The following is a 24,161-nucleotide window of genomic DNA, read 5'->3' as shown; positions in this document are numbered from 1 at the left end:
TCAAGTTCGCGCTATATCAAACTCTTAAAATAATCTTTGGATCATAATTTGCTGGGTCCTATATAAGATGAACGTCGTCTCCGGAGATTCTTTCAAAACTGTATTTTTTTAACTCTTACCTTCACTTGTACATCGTTGTATTGCTTTGCAAAACCTTGACGTTATATAAATCCACATAGTTACATACAAAATTAATTAATTGTGCATATTCACCTGTGAAACCTGTGGATTTCACTGGTGAGATAGCCAGTGGGTCTGAGGACCTTGCCCCGTGGGTCTGTGGAGAACTTGAAAGTGATGTTTCGTTCTGCCTCATCCTTTCATTTATCTGAGGTGGACGAGTCAGCATACTACACCTATGTGTCCTTCTCATACCCCGCTCTTCCCCAACCTTTGTCCGTATGAGGTTAACAATTTCAATACCGTTAGGTTGGGTAAAATAATGTAAGGCTGGCAACAAGCAGTATAGAACAGCAAATTGACATGAGGTTTTTGCGTTGAACATATTTTGCGCTGAGAAGTAGCAAAACAATTCACAACAGCAATGTTGTGTCAATTACTAGCATATTAGACTTGCAGTCAAGGTGCTTGCACAGCTGACATCTTGTCCTGTGTCTCTTAGGGGACACTTTCAGTTACATAATAGGTTGAGCGGCGTCTGGACGTCCTGATTGGTTGCTCTGATTGACATGTTGAGAGTGTGTACATGTGAGTGAAGTCCGGCATTAACAGGAACAGTTGCAGCTGACTAGACTATAGTCTTTGAAGCTGAGCACAAAACAGATTGCATAGGGCTGGAATTGTTTAAGATAGAGTTGTACTGGAGTACCACTGTTTCTCCCCGGAGTAGTGGGCCTTCAGGTCTCATACCTTAGGACAAGGTGGGTGCAAAAAGGTGAGATAAACACCTTGAAGCATCAGTATTCAGTTACGATCCAGGATTCCATCAACCTGGAATCATTCAGGTGCTAAAGCTAAGTTTACTATTCTACTTGCAGTCCACAGATTTTTGGGAAAGTGCAAGTTTGGAGGGCTTATTTACAATCCAACTCACCACCTGGAATATTTTTGGGAAAGTTAAACATTCTGCACATATTTTAAAACGGAGTTAAAATGTTGAAATTTAGCAAAGTCGGCAGGTACTGCTCTCAGGGTGCCAATGAGGGCAAAAAGCTATGGATGATGTATTTATTTATTTTAGAAGGACAGCCGGGTTACCAACAGAGTGCATGGTTGACCACTGATAAAGTAATTCAGTTCCCTTACAAGAAATGTTGAGGTGATGTTGATCGGATATGAAAGTAAAGATTCTTGAAGGGGTTTCTTGCCAAGTCACCTAAACAAGTGCACACTAGCTAGAAAGATGGTTAGTAACCAATATGAGTAGTAAATAACTATTTGAAGAGAAAAATTAGGTCTGATAAAATTCTATTCCTTGACCACATAGTTTGTGGGTATACATTGGTCCCATATCCTAGAATCTGAAAATGCTAAATGTTCCTATTATTATTACCTGTAGTTTAAGGAGCTATTGGGGTACCAATCCAGCCAGTCCGACTTGGCTGCCAATCATTTAATTGATTAACATTAATTATAAGGCTTCGAAATGGCAGGAGTGTGGTAGGAAGCTCAGTATAACAATTGCTTATCCAGTGTTTAAAAAAAAACTATGCTAAATAATCCAAGTATTTTTGCATTCGGATTTTTGTACAAAGAAATGCCAAATGGGGAATGCGTAGTGGTGATTTGTCACGGATGTACTGCTGAGGACTTGAACACCAGTTTAAATAATTAGCTGATAGACGAACAACTTTGTATATTTCCTAAGATGCTGTAACAGGTTTTTTTTGTATGAATAAATGTTCTTTATGTTTTCTATTTGCTATATGTTTTAGCATTTTGAAGTGGGGTGACTAGACGTCCCAGTTTTGCCCGTACATTCCTAGGTTTTAAAGACTGTTCAAACTTCCCGACAGTTTCTAACAAAACAGACATGACCCAGTGTTTAGGTCAAGCATTCAAGACCTCTTATATATACTTCAGTATATACTTTAGTATAACTTATATGTGTATGTACTTTGTGGGCTCTGGAGATCAGCCCTAGGACTTTTCTGCTTCCGCTTAGGGACTTTCTTTTCTGTTCAACTGCCTCTATTTAACTGTCTTGATAGAAAATAACGAGCAGAAGTCAGTAAAATACCAGAATTGCTGTCTGCTGAGCAGACCCTCAAGGATATTACGATTTGCAAAAAAATTGCGAAATCGGCAGTTTTGTAAAAATACCGCGCTTTTTACAAAACTGCCTGAGAAAATTAGAAAATGCGCCAAAACACTGAAGGTCCATACGAATTTCATCTTCAAGATGTAGAATTGTGAATCCCGAGAGACACTGAAAAGCCGTCGATACATGGATGCGGGGGCAGGTATGTATATTTTACCCACAGTGACAGGCTCAAAGGGCTTCAGCCCCCTTCCCTCGCCCGTTGTGTGTCAGCCCGGGCTGAGACAGCTTTCCGGGCTGGCGACCATCTTAAGGCAGCCGCACCCAAGTACTTCACAGGTGTTTAAAAGACCATTCACTTGTTAACTACGCTTTGTTTTGTTTTCACCCCTTCTTACAGCCCCCTGCACCTCCACTCTGCCTATTGCTGTATGAATTAGCCCCCCCCTGAAATTTGGCTCTAGCTGTGCCTCTGCACAGTGGTACGAACACACCGAAGCAGGCATAAAATCCTTCGTTTGCACGCACACTCCACGTTCAGTGGATTGATAGGTCCAAAATACACTTATTCTTGCTGACTGGCACAATAAAACCATTGCTGCCCTTGTGGATGCAACATGGAAGGAATCTTTTAATAGCCGGTTTCAAGCACACCAGGCTTGCATGCAAACATTAGATTACTACAGGCCTGGTGTGCAGCATGCCCACGGACACATACTCTTGTTTTGCACATCATTGCTGCGTGCATTTGCCACGGTTATTTATGGCATGTGTCTGCAAAAAGGCATCCGTGATATGGTTGAGTCCTTTACACAACTTTCAAGAGGGACGGCCAGACGAGTCTCCGCTGAGGGGGTTGTGAGCTGTGATTCATTCGGAAGCCATCGAGCATTCGAAGCAGGAAGCGTGACTCATTCAGTAAAAACGGAGCTGCTTTACATTGCAGCACAGGCTTGTGTTAGCAAGTACTTTTGGATATTGGGGTAGGGTATATTCGAAATCAATGTTGCTTTTTTAACATGCTCAGAGATGAATTAATAACACGTAATCGCTGCCTAACACGGTTCCAAATCTGCAGCAGCCTTTTCTGATGGGAACAGCCCACGGTGACAGTGCAGTCTGTACATCCAGAGTCAGAAAGACAGTACAGGAAGACTAGCAGAATTAGCTTGAGGGACAAATTTTACAGTATTAGTTTCCTTGGAAATAAAGCTATCTGAATCAAGGCGCTGTATGGTCCCACATGATTGGGGGGCATTAGTGGCACCCTCAATTCTTCAAATTGACGTGGGTAGGTGATCAGAGGTGGGCAAGTCAAAATGGCACACTCAATTGCTTTTAGTCTACCCGTGAATGAGTCAAATAGTCTCTTGAGTGCTGGGTATGTACAGAGTTTGTGATGCTGAAATTGACCTAACCTCCAAATTCACTACAGCAGTAGTGGCATACACTAGACTGCCAACTGGATTGGGCAGCACTTTATCCTTACGGTGAACAGTACGCAAAGAGTCATTTTTCACTTTTCCCTGGGTGTGACCTGAGAAAAATCAGTCAAAGGCTTCACAGAATTAACTGGATCTGAATTAATAGTTACAAGTTCATGTGTAATACAAGGATTAACTCTCCTCCATCAGGAGGACCCAGATGTATTTAATCAACTCAGGTTACTTGATTCAGTACTGGGGCCGGCGACGTCTGATGCTTGTAGAGCCTGCTTATCTTCCAGCAAAACCTGTTTGGTGACACCTAGGCTTTCCTCAACATTACTGATCTCATGGTTGAGGGCCCCCATAGCACTAGTTAAAAAATTTGCAAAAGAGGGTGCCTGAGGAAGAGGTGTACTGCTTCTCGGATCCATAGGCAGTGGTGCCCCAACACGATGCATACATGGGACTAGAACATCCCAGGGAGAAATACAGCACACTCCCACAAGGTTAGGACTGGAGCTGTGCTTCCGTAGAGCTGCAGATACTTTAAACATGCCTATTACAAGTGGAATACTTTGGTAAAACAGTCTCCATTGGTTTCAGACTGAAAATGAATGATTATGAGTAAAATAAAGTGCCGCAAAAATGCAGCTAAATTTCCATATTTGAGCAGCTAAATTTCCATATTTGTGCCGCTAAATTTGCTAATCCATGCCGCAATATCCTGGGGGGGGTCTGGCTGAGGGACTTTCTTTTTTAAATTTTTCTGGCAACTGCCTCTTTTTAACTTTCTTGATGGAAAACGACCAGCAGAGGTTAGTAAAATACTAGAATCACGTTCGCATTCTCTAGATTCCAGTCCACAGAAACCATCTTCCATGAGCACCCGTAGACAATATTTTTTTCAAATCTTGTATTTTCAGTGATAGGACCACCAAAGGCACTGCTTTTATATTAAAAACAGAGCTTTGGACTATACCATTTCCCGCTGAAAGGCAATATCTCTCTCCATGTGTTCCCATACCTGGCGGGTCACGCAGTTTGGTGCTTACATTCCCTCCATCTTAAAGAACAGTAGATGTTTCAGCACCGTGCTGCATAGCTAAATACATATAAGGTCCCAAAGGCGAGACCGAATGCATTGCAAATGCTTGTCATATTACCACCTCCTGATCTTCATTAACCATCTGGATATTCTAATTTCAACTCACCCTTCTGTGGATTGACTGTCACTCATCCTTTTCAATGCATGCTGGGGTGTGGTCTGTGGAAAATCCTTACTGTTTCTCTCATTTTAATATGCAAGAAGCCCCAATTCACTTAATTCCTTATTTATTGGGCTCACTCAATAGAAAAAATCTTTGCCGGTCTATTTCTTCTCATTTATTTTCCTTCTGTCTTTCAGGCCCCTTTGGAACTTGTCTTTGTAATCATGTTAATTTCATTATGGAAAGAAAGCCCATACAGCGCAGAGGGGGGGGAAGAGACGCACACTAGGGAGACAACTATGTGCACACTCGTAGAGTGCTTAAACTAAGCGGAAAAAGTATAACTTGAAGCATGAGCAGTGGACGAGTAATATATCCATTCTCCAGTGGAGGGCCAAACATAAGAAAAGGAAGAAGGAAAGCTCACACAAGCGGACAAATAAGAAGCACGCAAATGAGATTGACAATGAAGGTAACCAATGGTTTTCCTCTAAGGCCACTGTAAGCTAACAATATGTCATGCAGCAGACAGCGCATGCGCGGTCTAGTGGGGGAGACCTAAAAACTGGATTTATTTTTTCCTTTAAAAATGAAACGGCTCATGTGGATTCCAAATTACAAGAAGCAGCCCACACACCCACAGAGGCTCTGCTTGGCAGTCGACCCTAATAGGCACTGCAGGGATTTAATTCCGGTCATGAACATTCTCAAGGCGAGAGAGACACCCTGGATAGGGGGAAACAGCCTGCAGGGGATTGCTGACTGGTTATGTTATGTTACGTGATTTTATATAGCGCACAGCTGCCTCAGTGAAGAGGCGTCCTGGCGCTTGCGGCAGTGTCAGTAAGAAGCTAGGGCTAGACCGTAGGGAAGAGGTAGGTTTTAGCCTTTCGGAATGACAGCAGGCAATCTAGCCGCCGGATCTGGACAGGGAGGGAGTTCCATAGTTTAGCGGCAAGAAAGCGGAACGACCGGCCCCCGCTCTGAGGCGCTTCACTCGGGGGATCGTTGCTAGGAATTGCTCAGCAGAACGTAACTGGAGTGTAGGTACGTAGGGGACTAGCAGATTAGATAGAATCTCAGGGGAGGACAGCTTTAAGTGTTAAAGGTCAGGCTAATGCTTTGAATTGGATCCTTTGAGGCATGGATAGCCAATGTAGGCGTCGCAAGGCACCTGACGCAGAACTGGTTCTGGGAAGCCTCAATAGTACTCGGGCAGCAGCGTTCTGTACTCACAGAAGGCGAGTGACTTCGGCCTTGTTGGCGCCTAGCATGAGAGAATTAGCATAATCTAATCTAGACACGTTAGTCGCCTGGACTATCAACTGTCGGGTTGTAGGATCAAAGAAGCCCAGCATGGGCCTCAAGCCCCGAAGGAGTCCAAAGCAAGTACCAGCGGTCTTCTTGGTATGCTCCTGAAACCCAAGGGTGGAGTCAAAGCAGATCCCTATGTTTTTTACTGCCGATTTAGGGGTAAGGGCAGTGCCCAGAGACTCCGGCCACCAATGTTTGCTCCAGAGCCCCTTGTCCCTCCCCCACCAGCAACACTTCTGATTTGTTGGCATTAAGTTGAAGACAGTTAGCGGTCATCCAGTGCACGACTGCCGTTAGGATGCTCAGAAATCACACAGCGCCCTGGGAATGGTCATCCGAGAGGGCCACCACTAGCTGCGTATCATCGGCGTACGAGACCATGGTCAAGCCATGATCCCTTGCCACCGCCGCCAGGGGTTGAACGTAGAGATTGAACAACACGGGGCTTAAAGCCAACCCCTGGGGAACCCCCTGTTCGATGACATGGGTGTGTGAGAGGAAGGGGGGGGGCCGAAATCTGAAATGATCTGTCAGAAAGGAAGGAACGAAAACACTCCAAGGCCAGGCCCACCACCCCGCCTCCTCTAGCCGACGCAGGAGGATCTGATGGGAGACCGTGCCAAACGCGGCGCTAAGATCGAGCAATATGAGAGCCGCAGTTTGTCCCTCATCCAGGAAGGTCCGTAGATGTTCACTCACTGCTAGAAGCGCGGTCTCGGTGCTATGACCCGGGCGGAAGCCATTCTGGGAGCGATCCAAGGTACCTATGTTGTTCAGATACCCTGAAAGAATGGTATTGGTGGGGGCCTCCACAATTTTAGCGTCCCAGGGCAGGAGGGATATGGGTCGAAGATTTTCCGGTTTAGTTGGATCAAGTGTCGTTTTTTTCAGCAAGGGGACCACCCTAGCTTGTTTCTATGCCAGGGGTACCACCGACGTGGAAAAAGAGGCATTGATGATCTGATGCAGAGGCGTCATAAGAACAGGTTGTGTATCCCTGAATTGGGTCGGCCTCATGGGATCTATAGGGGAGCCTGATTTGACCTTTTTGCTCAGAGTGAGGAACTCATCCTGGGAGATAGGGGAATTTGCTACCAGGGTATTAGTGATCCGAGGATCTGATGTAACCATGGGGTCCAAAGGGCAGATAGAGAAGGAGTTAATAATGGCTTAGACTTTCTGGACGAAGAAAGTGGCCAGATCCTCGCATTGCTGCTCAGGCGTAATCCACGGAGTGTAGGGGTCCTCCCTAGTTTTAAAATCAGTGAGTATTTTGAAGATGCTTTTTACCCGATTCTTACTACTGGTAGAGGGGGAAAGTCCCTACATGTGCACACCCGATGCTCGGGGGGGGGGGGAAGGGGAGAGAGATCTACCTCTACCTCGGGACTACCTACAGCAGGCATGAAGTCACTGGAATAAGGTGACCTCGCTGAACCTGACCTTAGGATGGTGCCTGTGTTTTAGAACTCTGAGTATTTAATGAGTAATGCGATCATCTGTGATCTGCACCAGAGCTGCTGAAAGACTCATTAGTCGCCGTCCTCTACCCCCAACCTCCCTTAACTATGTCGCCCGGCCTCTACATCTTATGGATTTCCCCCCTGGGACCCAATTTCAAACAATCTTGTATCAGATGCCGAGATGACTCTGCGTGGTGTTTGTTATTAGCATTGGCCCGAGTATCTACGTGACTCCACCTGGGTTCTGGTCCCGCTTGCACTAACTTATGGGGCTCCATAAGACACTTTTCTTCCACTGCCAGTCTACCAGAACTGATCTTCTTCCCTGTCCCCTGTTCTTTTTTCTCCCCTCCCTTCCATCCTTCTTCTACTGGGGTCCTGATCCCCTATGTTTGATTATGCAACTGTAACTAATGTAACCATGCAAATCTGTTATCTTTGTTATTCCCTACTGTGGAAACCTGAGCAACATGGCTGATGCCCGGTGGAGCTGCTAGACAGCTATAGAGGAGATCGGCCCTGGTTCACCACCTTGACCATCACCTACCCAGCCGGACATTAGGCATAGTTCTCCTCATCTCCCCTTCTTGTCTCCCTCCGCCCCCTCCCTCCGACGAACTACTGTTAACTTTGTTCTTTTTCCTGTGTTCTTACTATGCTCTTGTAACGGATGTAATTTGTAACTTGTAACGCAACGATCCTCATGTAAAGCGCTCGGATTCCTCAGAGTCTAGCCAGCGCTATATAAAACTCAAATAAATAAATAAACAAATGAGGCATACATCAGAAGCAGGTAGGGATCCGGTAACTCCTTTATTTTACAGCAAATCCACAATCCCATTTAACTGTCATCACTATCAGAACCTTAGAACACTCAGGTGTAACCTACAAGAGGGTCCAGCTGTGGAACCCTGGCGAGGTTCTACTGAAGTTGTTCATCCAGCCGAATCCCACTGCTCAGCTTCAAGCAAATGTGATTAAAATGTAATGATTTTAGAAAACGTTATGGTGTCAGTAGAGCGGTTCTGTAAACCTGTGCCATCTTTAAAACACAAAAAGAAAAAAAGCATTGGCAAACCAATAGATCTGCTATTGGCTATCAGCCTTTTGGCTTTGTCAGTGCTTGTTTTGTTTAATTATAGCATTCTTTACAAAAACTTGTTGGAGAAGTTGCTAGCGTAGAAGCGAAAATATTTTTTTCCCCACATTGCCACTGTATTCAATGGCACTGAATGGAACTAACTTAGTTGTACACGGTTATACTGTCACCCTCCAACTATTCAGATGTTTTAATGTATTTCTTATTCACTGGCTTGGAACCCTCCTAAACGCTTTATTATTGTAATCACAGCCTAGCCACTTAATGTAGGCCTTTTCTGCTTCAATCTTGAGGTGGAGAGGCTGCAAGCCCTGCTCTTGCAGGACATGTTTAAATTATAAAGCACAAGTGTGTCTGTCAAGTCTTTAACTCATCCCAAGACAACCAGCAAACATCTTCAACAGCTCATGGACGTGCTTGATTGATCCTAGTAGGTCCTGAGTTTACAAGGATTGAACAGTGGAGAGAATAAACATGCAGGTCACCAAGTTTAAATAAATAAAAGCATGTTGAGGAAAAAATATTCATGAAGTGATTACACATTTACCAACCACGGCTCTTAAGCATCAGTTACAATAATTAACTGCTCAGTATGACTCCTACCCATATAGAAGCCATTATGTTTCTTGTAACAGTGGCCCCTTTACAAATAAGTAAAGAGAGAGGAGTTGGCCTAACGGCTAGGGCGCTCGACCCCGGAACTGGGTTCGAGTCTCGGTAATTACGCTAAAACATCCTGTGATTCTGGGCAAATCACTTAATCTCCCTGTGCCTAACAAAAAATGAATGTGTGTCCTCATGTAACGTAACTGGTGCTATGTAAAGCGCTCTGATCGGGTCAAGTTAGCGCTATATAAAACTCTGCAAAAAAAAACAACCTTGGTGACATGGGCTAATGAAGATATTACAAAACTGATTTTTTCGAATAGGTTATTCTTTAGAAAATGGGGAATAAGACTTACAAATTATATAGACAAAGCGTATCCCTTCATGCAGGTTGTGCCTTCGTCAAAGCAAGTATTTGAAATCCCAGATGTAAAATTAAATCTTAATTAAATCTTAAGTCAGCACAAGGGCATGATGACTCTTACAACTTGGTAAAAGAACTGCCTCCAGAATCTGTATGCCAGCAAAATGTAACAATTTACTCAATGTCACACAATAGTTCTTAGAAACCGAAGGTCTAAACGGGACAACTTAGGACTGGAGCGGACTACTTGCTATGCTAATAAACGCAAAAAAGTACAGAAATGGGTCTCAGCTTCCGCATACTATATTTACTTGCTCTATCATCGACTCATATATTTACTCATGTAACGAAGAAGATATACTTGTTTTCTGCGTCAATTTCAAATTACAATTGCAAAGGAAATATAGAGCACGATCCCTACCCCATTGATTGGATATGTTGAGTATCAATATTGTGCAGGCAATATAAGAAGTTCAAGGTCGGCCAAAGGGGAATTATCAATATTTGATTCTACTGATGTTCAGTGGAAGGTTACAACAATAGATATCGGAGAGAAGTGGGTATTGGTTGCTAAAGTAGAGGACTGGTTATGCACCCAGCAGAACCTCTAGGTCATTAAAGCCATTTACATCTCTTCTACAATAAAGCAAGGAATAGCAGCTAAATTAGAATGGACCAGCAAAAAGAATAGACTAATGCTCACTTCCTAATAACAGGGGATGTTAGCCCTTTTCTCTTCTTTCTTCATCATGAAGATGAGCAAACCTCTCTGCAAGACCAACTGTGGAACATTTCGTCTCAGGTTACTAAAAACCCTATCGACGTGATAAACTTGGTGAATCGATTTCGAGTCTGCTGAGTGCAGCGGGCCTTACAATACTTAATACAGGTTTCCTAAAGATCAACCCCCGGTTAGCACTTTTATCTCTTCAAAGTCCCTGTTAAAGCATGTTACAGACTACAAAATTGACCAGAGACTAGAAAGTGATCAACTCCCACAAGTTATGCGCCTTTCAAGTAAAACCATTCTACATCAAAAATCAAACACAACATTGATCAAAGTGCACTAAGAAAATAAAAAAAGACAAATGAACCGCAGCTCTAGCAGACTCAATAATATCAGAATGCAAGCAAATACTTGATCAATGGAAAAAACTAGAGGGTAACCCATAGACTTCACCAATAATTTACTTGCACAGTTTCCTAAAACTGTATCATAAAGGGCTCATTTACTTGTCCAAACTTGGCCCAGAAAGATAAGACTTATTACTGTGTTTGGAAATTTGAAAAAAGATTACAACCGCAGATTACGTCTGCTGCAAAAGAAACTGGACGATAATATCCAGAAGTAGTACAACATTAAAACTTTAAGGAAGAAATATAAAAAGGAGCTACAACTAGCAAATAATAGACATCTGGACAGTTTTTGAGTTAATCATCCCCAACGCATGTAGAAGCAAGAACTCACACGAATTTTGGAGGATTGTTAATAACTTAGAAAAAGGAAGCTTATCAGCAAATAACACTGATCTTGCTGAACCAGTATGGATCTCTTTTTTACAAATCAATACTCGGAAAACTAAACCTCGACGGACCCCATGCTGGACAGGGGGATAGCTCACAAACAAATACAAACACTCACTGAGTGTCCCTCCTATGAAGCCAGGTATCAGTAAAATTTTGTCTAGGAAAAATGATCAATGGACCACCATGATTAAACAATGCATTAACAAATCTGTTTAAGTCCAGACACCTCTTTTAGTGATACAATGCATCAACAATTTATCATACAGATACTTCTAAGAGTTTTAAGATAACACTCACACTATCATCGTATGCGTATAACTAGACAGCCCAATGCATATTTTTAAGCCGGATGCGTCAAGAGATAGTCCGCTTAACTGTAGCCATAGCCTATAGTTTATATGCAGAACATCCAATAGGGTTAGGCCAGCAGTCCTTAAATCAATCGATCTTTTCCAACCGTCAACGTGGACTCTAGTCGACGCGTTTCAGCAATCGGTTTATGGCCTCTTCAGAACTGTACAAGGGAGTGTGGACCCACTTTTAAAATAACACAAATTAACACAACCTCTAATTAATAAAATTAATGGTACAAACGTATTAACACATGTGTACTGCACTGTACTGCTTCTATATTATACAGGTGTTCTGAGCTTTATGAACATTATGGCATATGAAATTCCTGTATGTGTGGCACCTCACGCTAGATTTTTTTGTAGCAAAAACCAAAGAAAAAATGAAAAGGCACCAAAATCTGTATATTATGTCCCATTTTATGAGCAATAATTAGCGCAGCTGTTAATTTCTGATTCCCAGACTATTGAATTTTAACAGATTGATAATTATTACATACGGGGCCAGTTCTCTCATAATGACAGCCTATATAGTGGGTTGCATGTGTCCCGAATCCAAGAGGATGTGGACTGGCAGTTCGGGCTGGATTGTTCCTATTGGAGCAGGGTCAAGAATGATTTGCATATGGCTGGATCTAATCTGAGGTGGCATAATGGGCAAAAGATCGATGGGTTGGAATGCTACCCGAGTAATTGACAGTGGTTAGACTTATTGCAAGCATCCTCCTATAACCTTTTGTGTATTTTATATATTGTCGGTTTAGCCAGCAGTCTTGGTTTCATTGCTGCACAGTACTACTGTAATCCGTTTTAACAGATTACCAGTTTCTACATGAGATTACTAGGGTGACCACTTCCCCCCAGGCCATTATGGGTACTTTTGCAAATCCTGGACATTTGTATGATAGCAGAATGCATTTTGAATGTTATAGTCTTTTTTGCCTTCATTGAACTAATAAGACTAACCTACCAAAAATCAATGATTTCTAGGTAAAAAGGTCAGGACTGGTTTTTTTTTCCGTAATGACCTAAAAAGAAGTGGTCACCCTAGACATTACTGTTGTTATGGCAGAATTACCGATTTTATTGTTTGTTGTTCTGTGTTACAATTGTGCATTTTGTTCTGCCTACTTTTGATTATCAGATTCCTGTTCACTGAGTAAATGTATTTGACGCATTACAGGATATTATTAAATGTGTTCTGTAGCACACAACCCTGCCTGGACATTCATACTTTAGTGTGACTATAATAAATCTGTTGGACCGTACCTAGATACGATCGACAACACTTACATTGAGTTAGGTCTGGACTTCTAGCCCATCTCAATCCATAGGGGAGTTAAGGAGGCTTGTAAGGTCTAGTGTCCAATGCAGATATTTTATTTGGTACACTGGTTAGCATGGATTCTCAGAATCCTAACTAATTGATTACTCAGTGACCCCTGCAGCTGTATTTCCGATAGACTGATCCAGACATACACCAGGAGTTCAACCTTGGACCTACTCGACAGGTTCAAGGGGAGTCTGATTCAACAGAATTCAGGATAGGGACTCGTAAAGAAAACATTAAGAGTTCTCAATGAAAGGTCGGAATGTGCAAGTATGATTCATGGCATACACTGCAAATAGAACAAATGACAGTCTAACAGTTGTCCTAAAATCCTTCCATTTAATACAAAATTCTCTTGACTTATCACATAAAATATCAGAATGGCATACAATCAGAAGTGACAAGATATTGGAGTGATAACTAGTATCAGGACCACTTTAGTATTCTTACCTGTATTCATCTATTTTCACTAGAAATCGCACGATGTCATGATGTCTTTTCAGCACCAGAAGTTCTGTGTATGGATTTTGGGTTTGCTCTTCTCCAGTGTTTAGTACTGGTGATTTCTAGCAGGAGAGAAGTGAAATGCACAGTAAAATGAAATATATTTTACATACCCATCACATATTGTCATCATATTTCACAGTTCACTACAGCATTTTCAATTTAAAGGTAAGTACTCAACAATGGAGTTACGTTTTACACCAAAAACATCCAACTTCAACAGTATCCAGCCCCCGGACAATTATCGACCTAGTCCACTTAAGAAGACACTGAAGAACCATCCCAAAACGAAAACAGGCCGTCCAATGCCAATGACATATGTGTGACAGCAAGATCCAGTTGATAAATCAGATCACAAAAAAAAGTGAACTTTTTTTGGTTTTGTTGACTCTCTGTTTGTTCACAGTGCCAAGAACTACTCTAAAACAGCTGGAAGGCAGAATGCTGTTGGTCCATAAAATGGACGATGATAGATTCAACTCAGATCTGTAACTGGGGTTGAGTGTCTGAAAAGTTTCAGCACTCCGTCCATCATCTCCTTGTGTTTGATTTGTTTGCCCTTAGTTGGCAGGGTATGCCCAGATGTGGGTTCCTTGCTCACTTTGCCACTGGATTCAAACTAGCTTGGCTGATGAGGGGTGTTACCCCGGAACCAGTCCCAGGATGCTTTTTTCCGGTCCAGGGAAGACCTGGCTTGGCAGTTCGGTCTAGACTGCTACCATGAGGCACAGAGTCAAGACTGATTTGCATATGGCTGGGTCTGAACTGGGGTGGTGAAGTGAGCTAAAGAACGATGATGGAGTCAACCCAAACTGTGACTGGGGTAAGTGTCTGAAAGGTTTCAGCGCTCCGTCCATCATCTCCTTATGTTTGCGTTGTTCGCCCCACGTTGGCAGGGTATGCCTAGATGTGGGTCCCTTGCTCACTTTGCCACTGGATTCAAGCTAACCTGGCTGATGAGGGGTGTTACCCCGAAACCGATCCCAGGATCTTGTTTCCGGTCCAGGGAAGACCTGGTTTGGCAGTTCGGTCTGGACTGCTCCTATGAGGCACAGGATCAAGACTGATTTGCATATGGCTGGGTCTGGACTGGGGTGGCGTAGTGAGCTAAAGAACAATGATGGATTCAATCCAGACCTGTGACTGGGGGTGAGTGTCTGAAAAGTTGTAGTGCTCAGTTCATCATCTCCTTGTGTTTGCCATAAAATGTCCAAACACATCCATTGATATATGAAACGTTGGGATGTGCGGAGGATACACAAAATGCAGATTAAAGGCTGGACGTCATCCTTTGATATGTAGATCCAAGCTTAAAGCTATAGTGATTTATGACAGAACTGGGACATTAGGAATAAGTGTATGGCTTGTCTTGTCTTGTCTCGGCCAAATGACTTTAGTTGAGGGTTAGAAGATAGTCCATAGGAGTGATTGGGAAGTGTAGGAACAATGGGTGAACAGGATGTCTAACTGGGTGTTGAAGGTTGCTGCAAGGTGTAACAACTCCACAACATATGCACTTTTTGGAAGTTTCATAGTTAATCGATCAAAGAAAAATTGGACTAATACTTAAAGAATAACAAATACCTCTAACTCTACCAACCATATGCACGGCTGTAAGCAAGCAAGGTAAGTGTTATCACTGCAACACTGCATGGCCTCTTAAAATGTTTACGTTTTTCCCCCTGAAAAAACACCATTGCCCATTGAAAAACAAGTTAAAATATCTGAAAAAGTGGTTGATAATGGCAATTCTCGCTGAAGGCATGACTCAAGAGAAACGGATCCAAGTAGCATGGAGCAGGTTGACCAGATTGATTGTCTGAGATATAAACAACGTATTTCAGCCTTTTATCTAGTGGCACTAGTTTGCTGTTACATTTATAACGCGATATTAAAATGTAATGATCTTGTGCAACTTAAAATGTAAATAAAGTTGATTAAAAAAATGTGAGAGGGAATGTGAATCTGAAGGAGAGCGGAGAAATATTACCTTCTTTCTATAAAATACAGCCACGGTCTCTGAAGTCTAAGTCCTTGACTTGAGATACTGGAGAGGAAAGCTAGGACAGTGGGCTTTAGCAGTCTCTCAATTCGAGTTATATAATTCATAAAATATGGCTACATATGTGGCCCTTTCTAGGGGCTACTGTTTCAATAGCTTGACTAAATAATTTACACCAAATTTTTGTTATGGCCACAACAAACAGGAAACATTCAAACAACGCATATCAAAACACAAATGTTATACCTATGGCGCCTTGACATTCCATCTGTACCTTTCTCGTCTAAGCTATATATCATATCTCCAAATCTTTTTTCACAGACATTAAAGCTGCCACAGAACAAAATGCCTACAGTGAACACTCTTTTTTACTTTTCAGCTCGTGGGCCTATCGTTCAATCCAGCACTTTTCACAACACACCTACAACGAGAGAGAGAGAGAGAGAGAGAATAGAAAGAGAACGCGAGAGAGGATGAGATGTATTTGTATGTGTGAGAGACAGAGAGCGCTAAAAATACAACGAAACTATCCTACAGTTCCAGGCCTATTGAAACAATAATTCTCCAGATTTAACTGCTTGGCAATGAGACATTAGGTGCCATAAGATAAATAGTGCAATGGGTGTTTGCAACCATTTGCTTGAGCCCCAGAGCAGCTCGCAGTGGAGCAGGGCAGTGTGCACTATGCTTAATACTGCCTTGGGGGCTTGGTCAGAGGTATTCTATTCTGCAGTTGTCATATAGCACGTGGCTTACCCGGAGGCAGTGGTGCAACAGACACCGTGGATCATCAGGAGCTGCAAGAGGATTAATCCCTGTACAACCAGGCCTTCAAGGATTTGCAGAAGAGAAAATTGTGCTCTAGTAGAAGGAGTTCAAGAGTTAGGGTGTTCCAAAGTTTAGACACCAGAAAAGAGGTGGAACGTCCACCCCACAGAGATCTTCGGATCCTAGGGACTTTCAGTAAGGAAGCTGAGGAAGATCTAAGAGGTTTCCCAGGAGAATATGGTGGAGGCTAAGGGTCTTAGCAGTGAGGGGACTTTTCTAATAATTGCTATATGCATAAAGCAGAGAGACTTAAACTGGACTAGAAGCTCTCAAAGGTTTCTCAAATGGCGTCAAAGGCCTAATGGCTGCTATCCAGTACTGCAGGAATAATTTTAAAAAAAACACCTAACTGTTGTTAGTGTAATCTTTCACTTTCCTGCCAGTTTAAATATTTTTTACGTTATTGAAAATAACATTTGTGTAACTGAAGACAATTATTGATTCCACCGGTCAGAGGTCCCGGTCATTGGCTGGACTACATTCCTTGTGGTAAAGAATGGAAGTGATAAAAGATCGAAGCCTTTTCTAAAGCCAGTACAATCCGTCGCAGACACCAAAGTTTTGTGTGCTGATACATGCAATCCTTGGTCGATGGCCTTACTCAAACCACGGTATATCTCACTTCATCCTACCAACAGCGTTCTGATCTCAGTAGAAATGTAGTAATACCATGCATGTCTTGGAACATGCATGTCAGGGAAGGCCTGAATTGCTGTCCGTAAGAAAACTGTTACAACTAACACCACGAGAGATGTAGTACATTTATTTTATTTATATGAACAACAAAAACAGAATGGGCATTTTGGCATAAATGCGTTAAATAGCACCATGTTTCACAGTGCGTAGTTACATTCAAAGATGTTACATACAAACATATAGCAGTGGATGAAGTAAAGACACAGCAGAGGGAACAGAAGGTTTAAAATTGGATTGTGATGACGGACTAGTTGATCGTTCCTTCTTGTTTGAGACGTGTGTTTTTACAGCAATATGAATAGTGGAGGGAGAGAGGATGGAGAGAAGTCAGTGGGGAGTGAGTTCCAGTGATGAGGTCCAAGCAAGGTAAAAGACTGAAACTTTGACACTGTGCATGAAGGTTTGGGAGTGGCTAGAACATTATAATTTGCCATGCGGCAGGAAGGTAAATAGCTGACAAAGATTTTAGCTAAATTGCTAGGGAATTGTTTAGAATTACAGGGCAAGTAGTTTGCTCAAGTCCCTGTTTTTGGCACACAGCCATTCAAACTAGTGACAATTGCGTGACATAGGGATATGTCTTGAGAGGTTACAGAGAGTCTTGTGGTGAAATTTACTAGCTTATCCAGAAGGCAAAATTAAAGCGCAGGGAGTACTAGGAAGCTGTTGCAGTAGTCCAGCGTACCAAGGACAAATGCAGTGCAGAGAGCAATGTTTTGGCACTATCGTTGGGGATATGAGGGCAGATTTTAGAATGCTCAGTAGTTGGTATCAAGCCACTGATTACTTTTCTTTCGTTCTGTCACAATTTTTGCCGCTGCTTGCTATGTATGGACAGGAAAATCATCCCCAAGCACCTGCAGCTAGCTATCCGCAATGACGAGAAGCTCAAAAAGCTGCTGGGCAGTCACTATCACTCAGAGAAGTTGTACCTAACATCCAGGCTGAGCTGCTGCCCAAGAAAACTGAGAGTCACAAGGAAGGTGGCAAAGGCAACAAGTGAAGCGCCACAGCCAGATCTACAAAGCACATCAGCTACAAAGCACCGTAGAAGCAACTGTTTTGAAAGACTCCAAATGCTTTGTACAGTTAACAACACATCAAGTCTTTTTAACTGATAGAGTCAGAATGAGTATGTCGGGGAGACATGTATAATGCAAGTAGCTGCAGGTGTACCAGCAAAATAGATCCTTTCACTTTCAGATGAGTTAAGCAAAAGAGCCGTTAAGCATGGCAGTGACATACTTAAATTTGAAGGGCAGGAGTAAAAGTTGGAAAAGATGGATGATTTGAGGATTATCTGCATGCAGGTGATACAAGAAACCATAGGAGGAATGCTATCAGGAGATCTAACATAGAAAGAGAAATGGCAATGGAGATAGGAAGGAGAGTGAAGGAGATCCACCAACCAGCTGAGGCTGTGCCAATGAATGAAGAGATAGCAGGGGGACCAAAGGAAATAAAATTAGCAATATGAGAGGAGGAGGTTTAGGTGGAGTGGAGTACGTAAAGGCTTGACTATAGGGAATCAAATGGGTTTTGAAAGGTGAGAAATAAGGTCAAACAGTTGAAGACAAGCCTTTCCGAGGCTTTGGAGAAGAATGGACATCCTATCTGTACCTTTCTCAAAAGACTTAACTCACCCAACCAACTTCATCTATGCTCTCATCCAAGCTATACATCTCCCTATTTGTGCCACAGACATTAAAGAATGAGATGGAGCAACAGTTGGATGAGATTCATTTGTTTACAGTAGAGTTGCCACAGTTGACTGTTTACAGAGGGTAGTAGTTGGAGCACAGAAATTAAAAAAAAAAAAAAATCAACCTAATGCTAAGATATCTGGTTTGGGTAAAATCAAATCCGAATGGTGGCCCAGCAGTTCCATCAGAATATCTCAACAGATGCAAGAGGTCAAACCCCCACACCCTAGCCAACTGACCGTATCAGCAGAAGTAACACTGAAAGTTAGAATAAACAGAATACTTAACTCCACTAACTCCCCTAGAAACACTTACAAGGTAGATACATTTCACCACCCCCACAACATGGTCACCCTACCACACTCTTCAACCAGTGGCAAATCCCACTGTAACTAAAAGTTGATCCAATAATCTTAGGTTAACCAATATCCACCCAACATGATCATGCGTAAGCAACTGGGTACCTCCTCCTGACAAGGAAACCTCTCTTTACAAAGGCAGAAGGTTGTACAAGGAGTTTGCCACTAAAGACACATACACAATACAAAACAAAACCACCATCAAACTCCAATTCCATCTTTATTCATAGTTACATTTGTTTTCTATCAAGGTCCTGGCTGCTGGGACAATTGGTACAGGCTTTGGGGTGCAGAGCCATAAATGAGCACATTTAAACTGGTGATGTGGTAAACAGGTCACTGGATCAAATATTCAAATATGCACATGTATGGTAGCACATGGTAAATAGGGTCCCTTTCTTTTTTTTTTTTTACGAACAGCAACATCCACAATCATTTTTGCGTTTGCAAAAGTCCAATACCAGCCTCATTTTCTATTACCCATCTGCACAGGAAGCAACATGGTGGATTTCCCACCAAAACAGCCTTTAAAAGAAGCCAAGGAAAAGGACTTAATTTCCTGTCGTGCATCTGCACAGAAAATGCCACCACAGCAGTTCCCATCATCCATCCGCACAGGAAATTATATCACTTCCTTCCTTCTCCCTGCTTCAATCAACTCTTCAGAACATCACCCGGGTGTTCCCATCAAAGGGCAGAACAGGCAAGGGCATTGTGTTGCCTGTTTCAGCCTGTTCGGGCCAGATCTCCTGTTCCACTGAAACTTAAGAGGCAAGATAAAATCATGTGCATAGCCCTGAACCCCACACTGCCAATCCTCACACCCAGATGTAGACCAGACCACCTGGACACAGTACTCAGACAACACTCAGACCCAATTTCATACACAGACCACAAACCACCAAACACCCTCAGACTACAGAACTCATATTCCAACTCATGCTCATTAACTTTCACTCTGCAGTACTCCATGCACCAACCATTCTAGAACTCACTACCTGTTACAAGCTTGATGCTCTCTTCAGTAACAGGATTCATGCCACATCTTTGCTTATCCTACATGTCCTTCTTCCAACGGGCAACAGCATCTATTGTGTGGACCATGCACATAAATAGGGATGAAGCCTCACAATTATCCATAACTCTTCCTGGTCCTACACCCAAGGCAAGCAAGTAACACTCAGTTCCATGGAACTGCTGACATGTCATTTCCTACTCTTTGCAATTCAGTCAGCCACCTTCCATCTCATCTACTTTGCTTCCGGGCAGAACAAGAACTTCATTGATGAATTCTCAGATCTTCTCATCCATCTGGCATGCCTACATTACCCTCTTGGGTGGCTTAACTTCCCAGATCGCACAAGCTCAAAAGATTAAAGAAACATCCAATTCAACCTCATCATTACGCTCAGTTTGGTACAGCATGTAACACAACCAAGACACTACAAAGGCCACATACTTGACCCTTGTCTTCTCAACTTACTCAACAATCAAATGCAAACCATACATACCCCTGGAAAGGACAGATCACTATGCCATTCCTATTTCCCTGCTCAGTGGCCTTCCAACAAATGAAGGTCAACACAAAAAAAAGATTAAACCTTCAGATCTTTTTAAAGACTTTGCCTTAGACAATCTGATGCTTAAACTCCTCTCTCACCCTACCAACTTACCACTGTCAAGTATTACTTACTCCTAATCAAATCTACACTAAACCCTGATAACATTTCCAACTACCATTTATCAGCAAGATCATTGAAAAAGCAATTTATGCTCAACTCCAAGATCACATCAATGCTTACCATCTCCTGAAGACCTGGATGTCCAATGCCCACCTGAAGCTCAACTCAACAAAGACAGAATTCCAGTTATTCACCACCAACAACAAACAAAATACTGTACAAACCCAGCTCAATGACAAGAACCTTGACAACTTTAAACATCAACTTTCACCCAATGCCGAGTCACTTGGATTCACACAGAACACCAACCTCACCTACAAGCAACACACTGGCAAAAAACCGAAGACGGCCTAGTACCAACTCTCCCTTCTAAAGAAAGTCAGACCTTTTCCCATACTCTATGGCCTCCAAGTGTCCACATCCACACTGGTACAGCTTAGGGGCATCCTATATGCTATGGCACATCTTATCCAGGGCCTGAAGAAATATTATAACATCACCCCATCCAGAGAGAGCTCCATTGGCTCCCTTTGCCAGCCTGCAACATCTTCAAAATCAGCTGCATTATTTGGAAAACCATCACGACCAGCACCCCCGCTTATCATGTAGACAAGTTCACCATTTCTGGTGGTTCTTGGCACACCACAGCCACGACACCATTAGACCTAAAAAGTGTAAAAAAAATAATAATAATTAAACAAAACAAGACAGCAGGCCTCTTCCATCTATGCACCCAGGATCTGGAACAACTTCCCTGTATTCATCAGTATTGCCTTAAGGGCTACTCCAATTTAGGAAAGAGTTAGGCTCACCTCTTCAAAGAACACTACATTACAGTGCATTAACTGTCCACACCCCAGGTTCTCTTCATTACTCGTTGACTTTATAGTTGTCTTGTCGATGTGCAGCACTCCCGCTACTTTTTGGCTAGGTGCACGGAATAGAAATACCATATACATGCATACATACATCCTGTTAAGAGGTTCCTTTGACCACAAGTGGAAGAGAAAAAGACTGATAATTCCTCCACCTAGCCCACCTATTACAATCCAGAGGCAAATAAATCATAATCTTTGAAGCCTTCAGCAGAAAAAACAACACAATCGTCGTAGAAATGCAAGATTTCGGCCAATTCGTGATCTCGCTGGAGTAAAAGCCAGGCTACACACTCCCAGAACGTAACAGTGAGAAAGCTGAAAACAAAATAACATTCATGGTTTGACCTCACTTGGATCTCTACAAACAATCTTTACAGGACCTCATTAAAGCCGAAGGAAAATTTACCAAACAATCCCGGTGCAGCAGTGGTGTGCTGCGTAGATAAGGGTCCCCTGGTATTCTTCAACAAAACATGACAATAGGTAGAGCACCAAGGCAAAATCTGAACTAATATCAAGCACTTTCGCACATTACTTTATTAAAATATTTCAATGACAGTGAGTAGCCACCAGACAACAGAAGAAAACAAGCAGAAAAGACAAATAAAAACATTATAAACAGAATGTGGCAACCTTGAAACACAAGGGCTGCAAATTAGAACGAAAAAGGAGAAAATCTGAGTTGGGGTTAAAAAAAAAAAAAAAAGGAGTGTAGACTCCAAAGTAGACACAGCTATCAAGCTGGGGATCAGAGCAAAGAAATTATAATACAAGTACTCGACATATTGACAAGTTAAAGGTCGCCAGTAGCTTGCCAATCCACAGACCCCCACGAAAACACTAGCGAGTAAAACTATGTAAACAGCTCTTACATTTCTGCAATTTAAAAATCATAAAGATCACAAACGAACCCATCATCAATCACCACCTACTCCAGAGGTCTTTCTATTTCCACTCATTATAAACCTACACAATATCAAGCCATCATTTCTCAAAACAATGCACTAGAACAAGATGTTGAACACAGCCAACTGGATCAAAATATCACCACACCAGTTGAACTATGTGGAGCTAGCTATTTGTATAAAAAATGCTATACATCACTCCTGCAAGATTTGGTCCGATAGCACATACATCTTTCTCTTCCACAGAACATACTATTGTGAGCCCTTTGTTTAAAACATAGTAAACAGACCATACAAACTCACCTAACTTTAGGCCAATCCAAAAGATCCCATTTCCAAGTATGTTCCTGGAAACACAGGCCATCAACCAACTTCAGAGATAACTTTAAATAACAGCTTACTACATGAATAACATATACACCTGCTCAGAGAAAAATGTTCTTACTAGAAAACAGAAAACATCTAGAGACTGCTCTAGATGAGAACCAACTGATGTTCCAAATCTAACTAACTCTAATGGCAGGATACAAGATCAACAGGACACAATATGGCAGATTGCCAAAAATGTATATAACAGCTGTATGACTGAATGGGAATCTCAGGGGTAGCCCTAAGATAAATCAGAGATTTCCTGATAGAACAGAACAAACAGGCCTGAATAGGCGCACATCAACATTTAAATACAAATAACTCATGGCTCATGTTATAGAACAATACCAACTTCGGATCAAAATGTATGCAGACACTCCACGTGTGTGGAAAGAGGAGTGAAAAGACAAGCAAACACCACTGCTTCTCTGGAGCATGTCATTTTCTTCCATGAAACAAATGGTCCTAAGCCTAAACTGTTCCCCAAGACAGTTATGCTTGGTTGGTGCCAGGCTGCAGGCTCTGCTTCCATTTACTTGAACACAGCACTAAGGATGCCCTCCCACACCAGCTAAAACAGCCAGAAACTAAAATATGCTTTGGTCCTTAGATTCTCAGTGTCATCCTTCCACTATGCCTGTGTTACCATCTTGTCAATCTGTTAATGATCTTAACAAGCCATTGAACAACTTCTCAGTCTAATAAGACTCACCCACCCCTGAGAGGACTACTGGATCATCATCAGTGATGTCATTGTTGCCAATATTCATCACCAAGCTACTATTAATAATTTATATAATACATATTGAGCTGGTCAAACTACAAACAATACCATATCAGTATTAAAGCTCTAATCATTTGAAGAAATCAGATTATGCAACATGACCCACCTACACCCAATGGCCAGCGGGAGAAAGTAAGAGTTCAAATCCAGATCCCATCCCTCCTCTCCACTCCACTCCACTCCATCATTGAGTGTTAAGGAAAAGTACATGAGATCACTGTCCGTTGTTTCCAAATATCAGATGGCATGTATCTTGAATGTACCTTTACCCCAATATAAGTCTAGTGGAATCAAAGCAGGCCTCAAAAATCCTTGATGTGTATCTGTGTTACTTATGAATTCAGAAATGTTGTCAATCTGTCTTCTGAACTGCAGATGAGACTAGCTGATTGTACATGGAACCTGAGGCCAGATGTACTAACCTTTCATTTGCAAAAAGCCGTTGCGCATACCTCATCGCAATTTGCAAATGAATTCAGATTTTGCAAACCAGCCAATTTATTAATAGGTCTGTTCACAAAATAACCATTCAGAGTGCACCG

The 24,161-nt window shown here is 42.3% G+C and overlaps 1 protein-coding gene across 2 annotated transcripts in view; it reads right to left on the bottom strand.

The window, feature by feature from the left end:
• Positions 1–24,161, bottom strand: part of WDR41 (WD repeat domain 41) — a 550,534-nt gene that overhangs the window by 453,655 nt on the left and 72,718 nt on the right. For both annotated transcript variants that reach the window (XM_085632270.1, XM_085632269.1), the window contains exon 2: positions 13,360–13,475. In XM_085632270.1, coding sequence (XP_085488396.1) covers positions 13,360–13,475 — 116 coding nt within the window. The remainder of the gene's footprint in view (positions 1–13,359; positions 13,476–24,161) is intronic.

Source organism: Triturus cristatus, chromosome 2_1 (assembly GCF_964204655.1).
Source record: "Triturus cristatus chromosome 2_1, aTriCri1.1, whole genome shotgun sequence".
In the NCBI taxonomy this organism is placed as follows: Eukaryota; Metazoa; Chordata; class Amphibia; order Caudata; family Salamandridae; genus Triturus; species Triturus cristatus.
The sequence above is the reverse complement of the archived record's forward strand: the minus strand, read 5'-3'. Positions and strand labels throughout refer to the sequence as shown.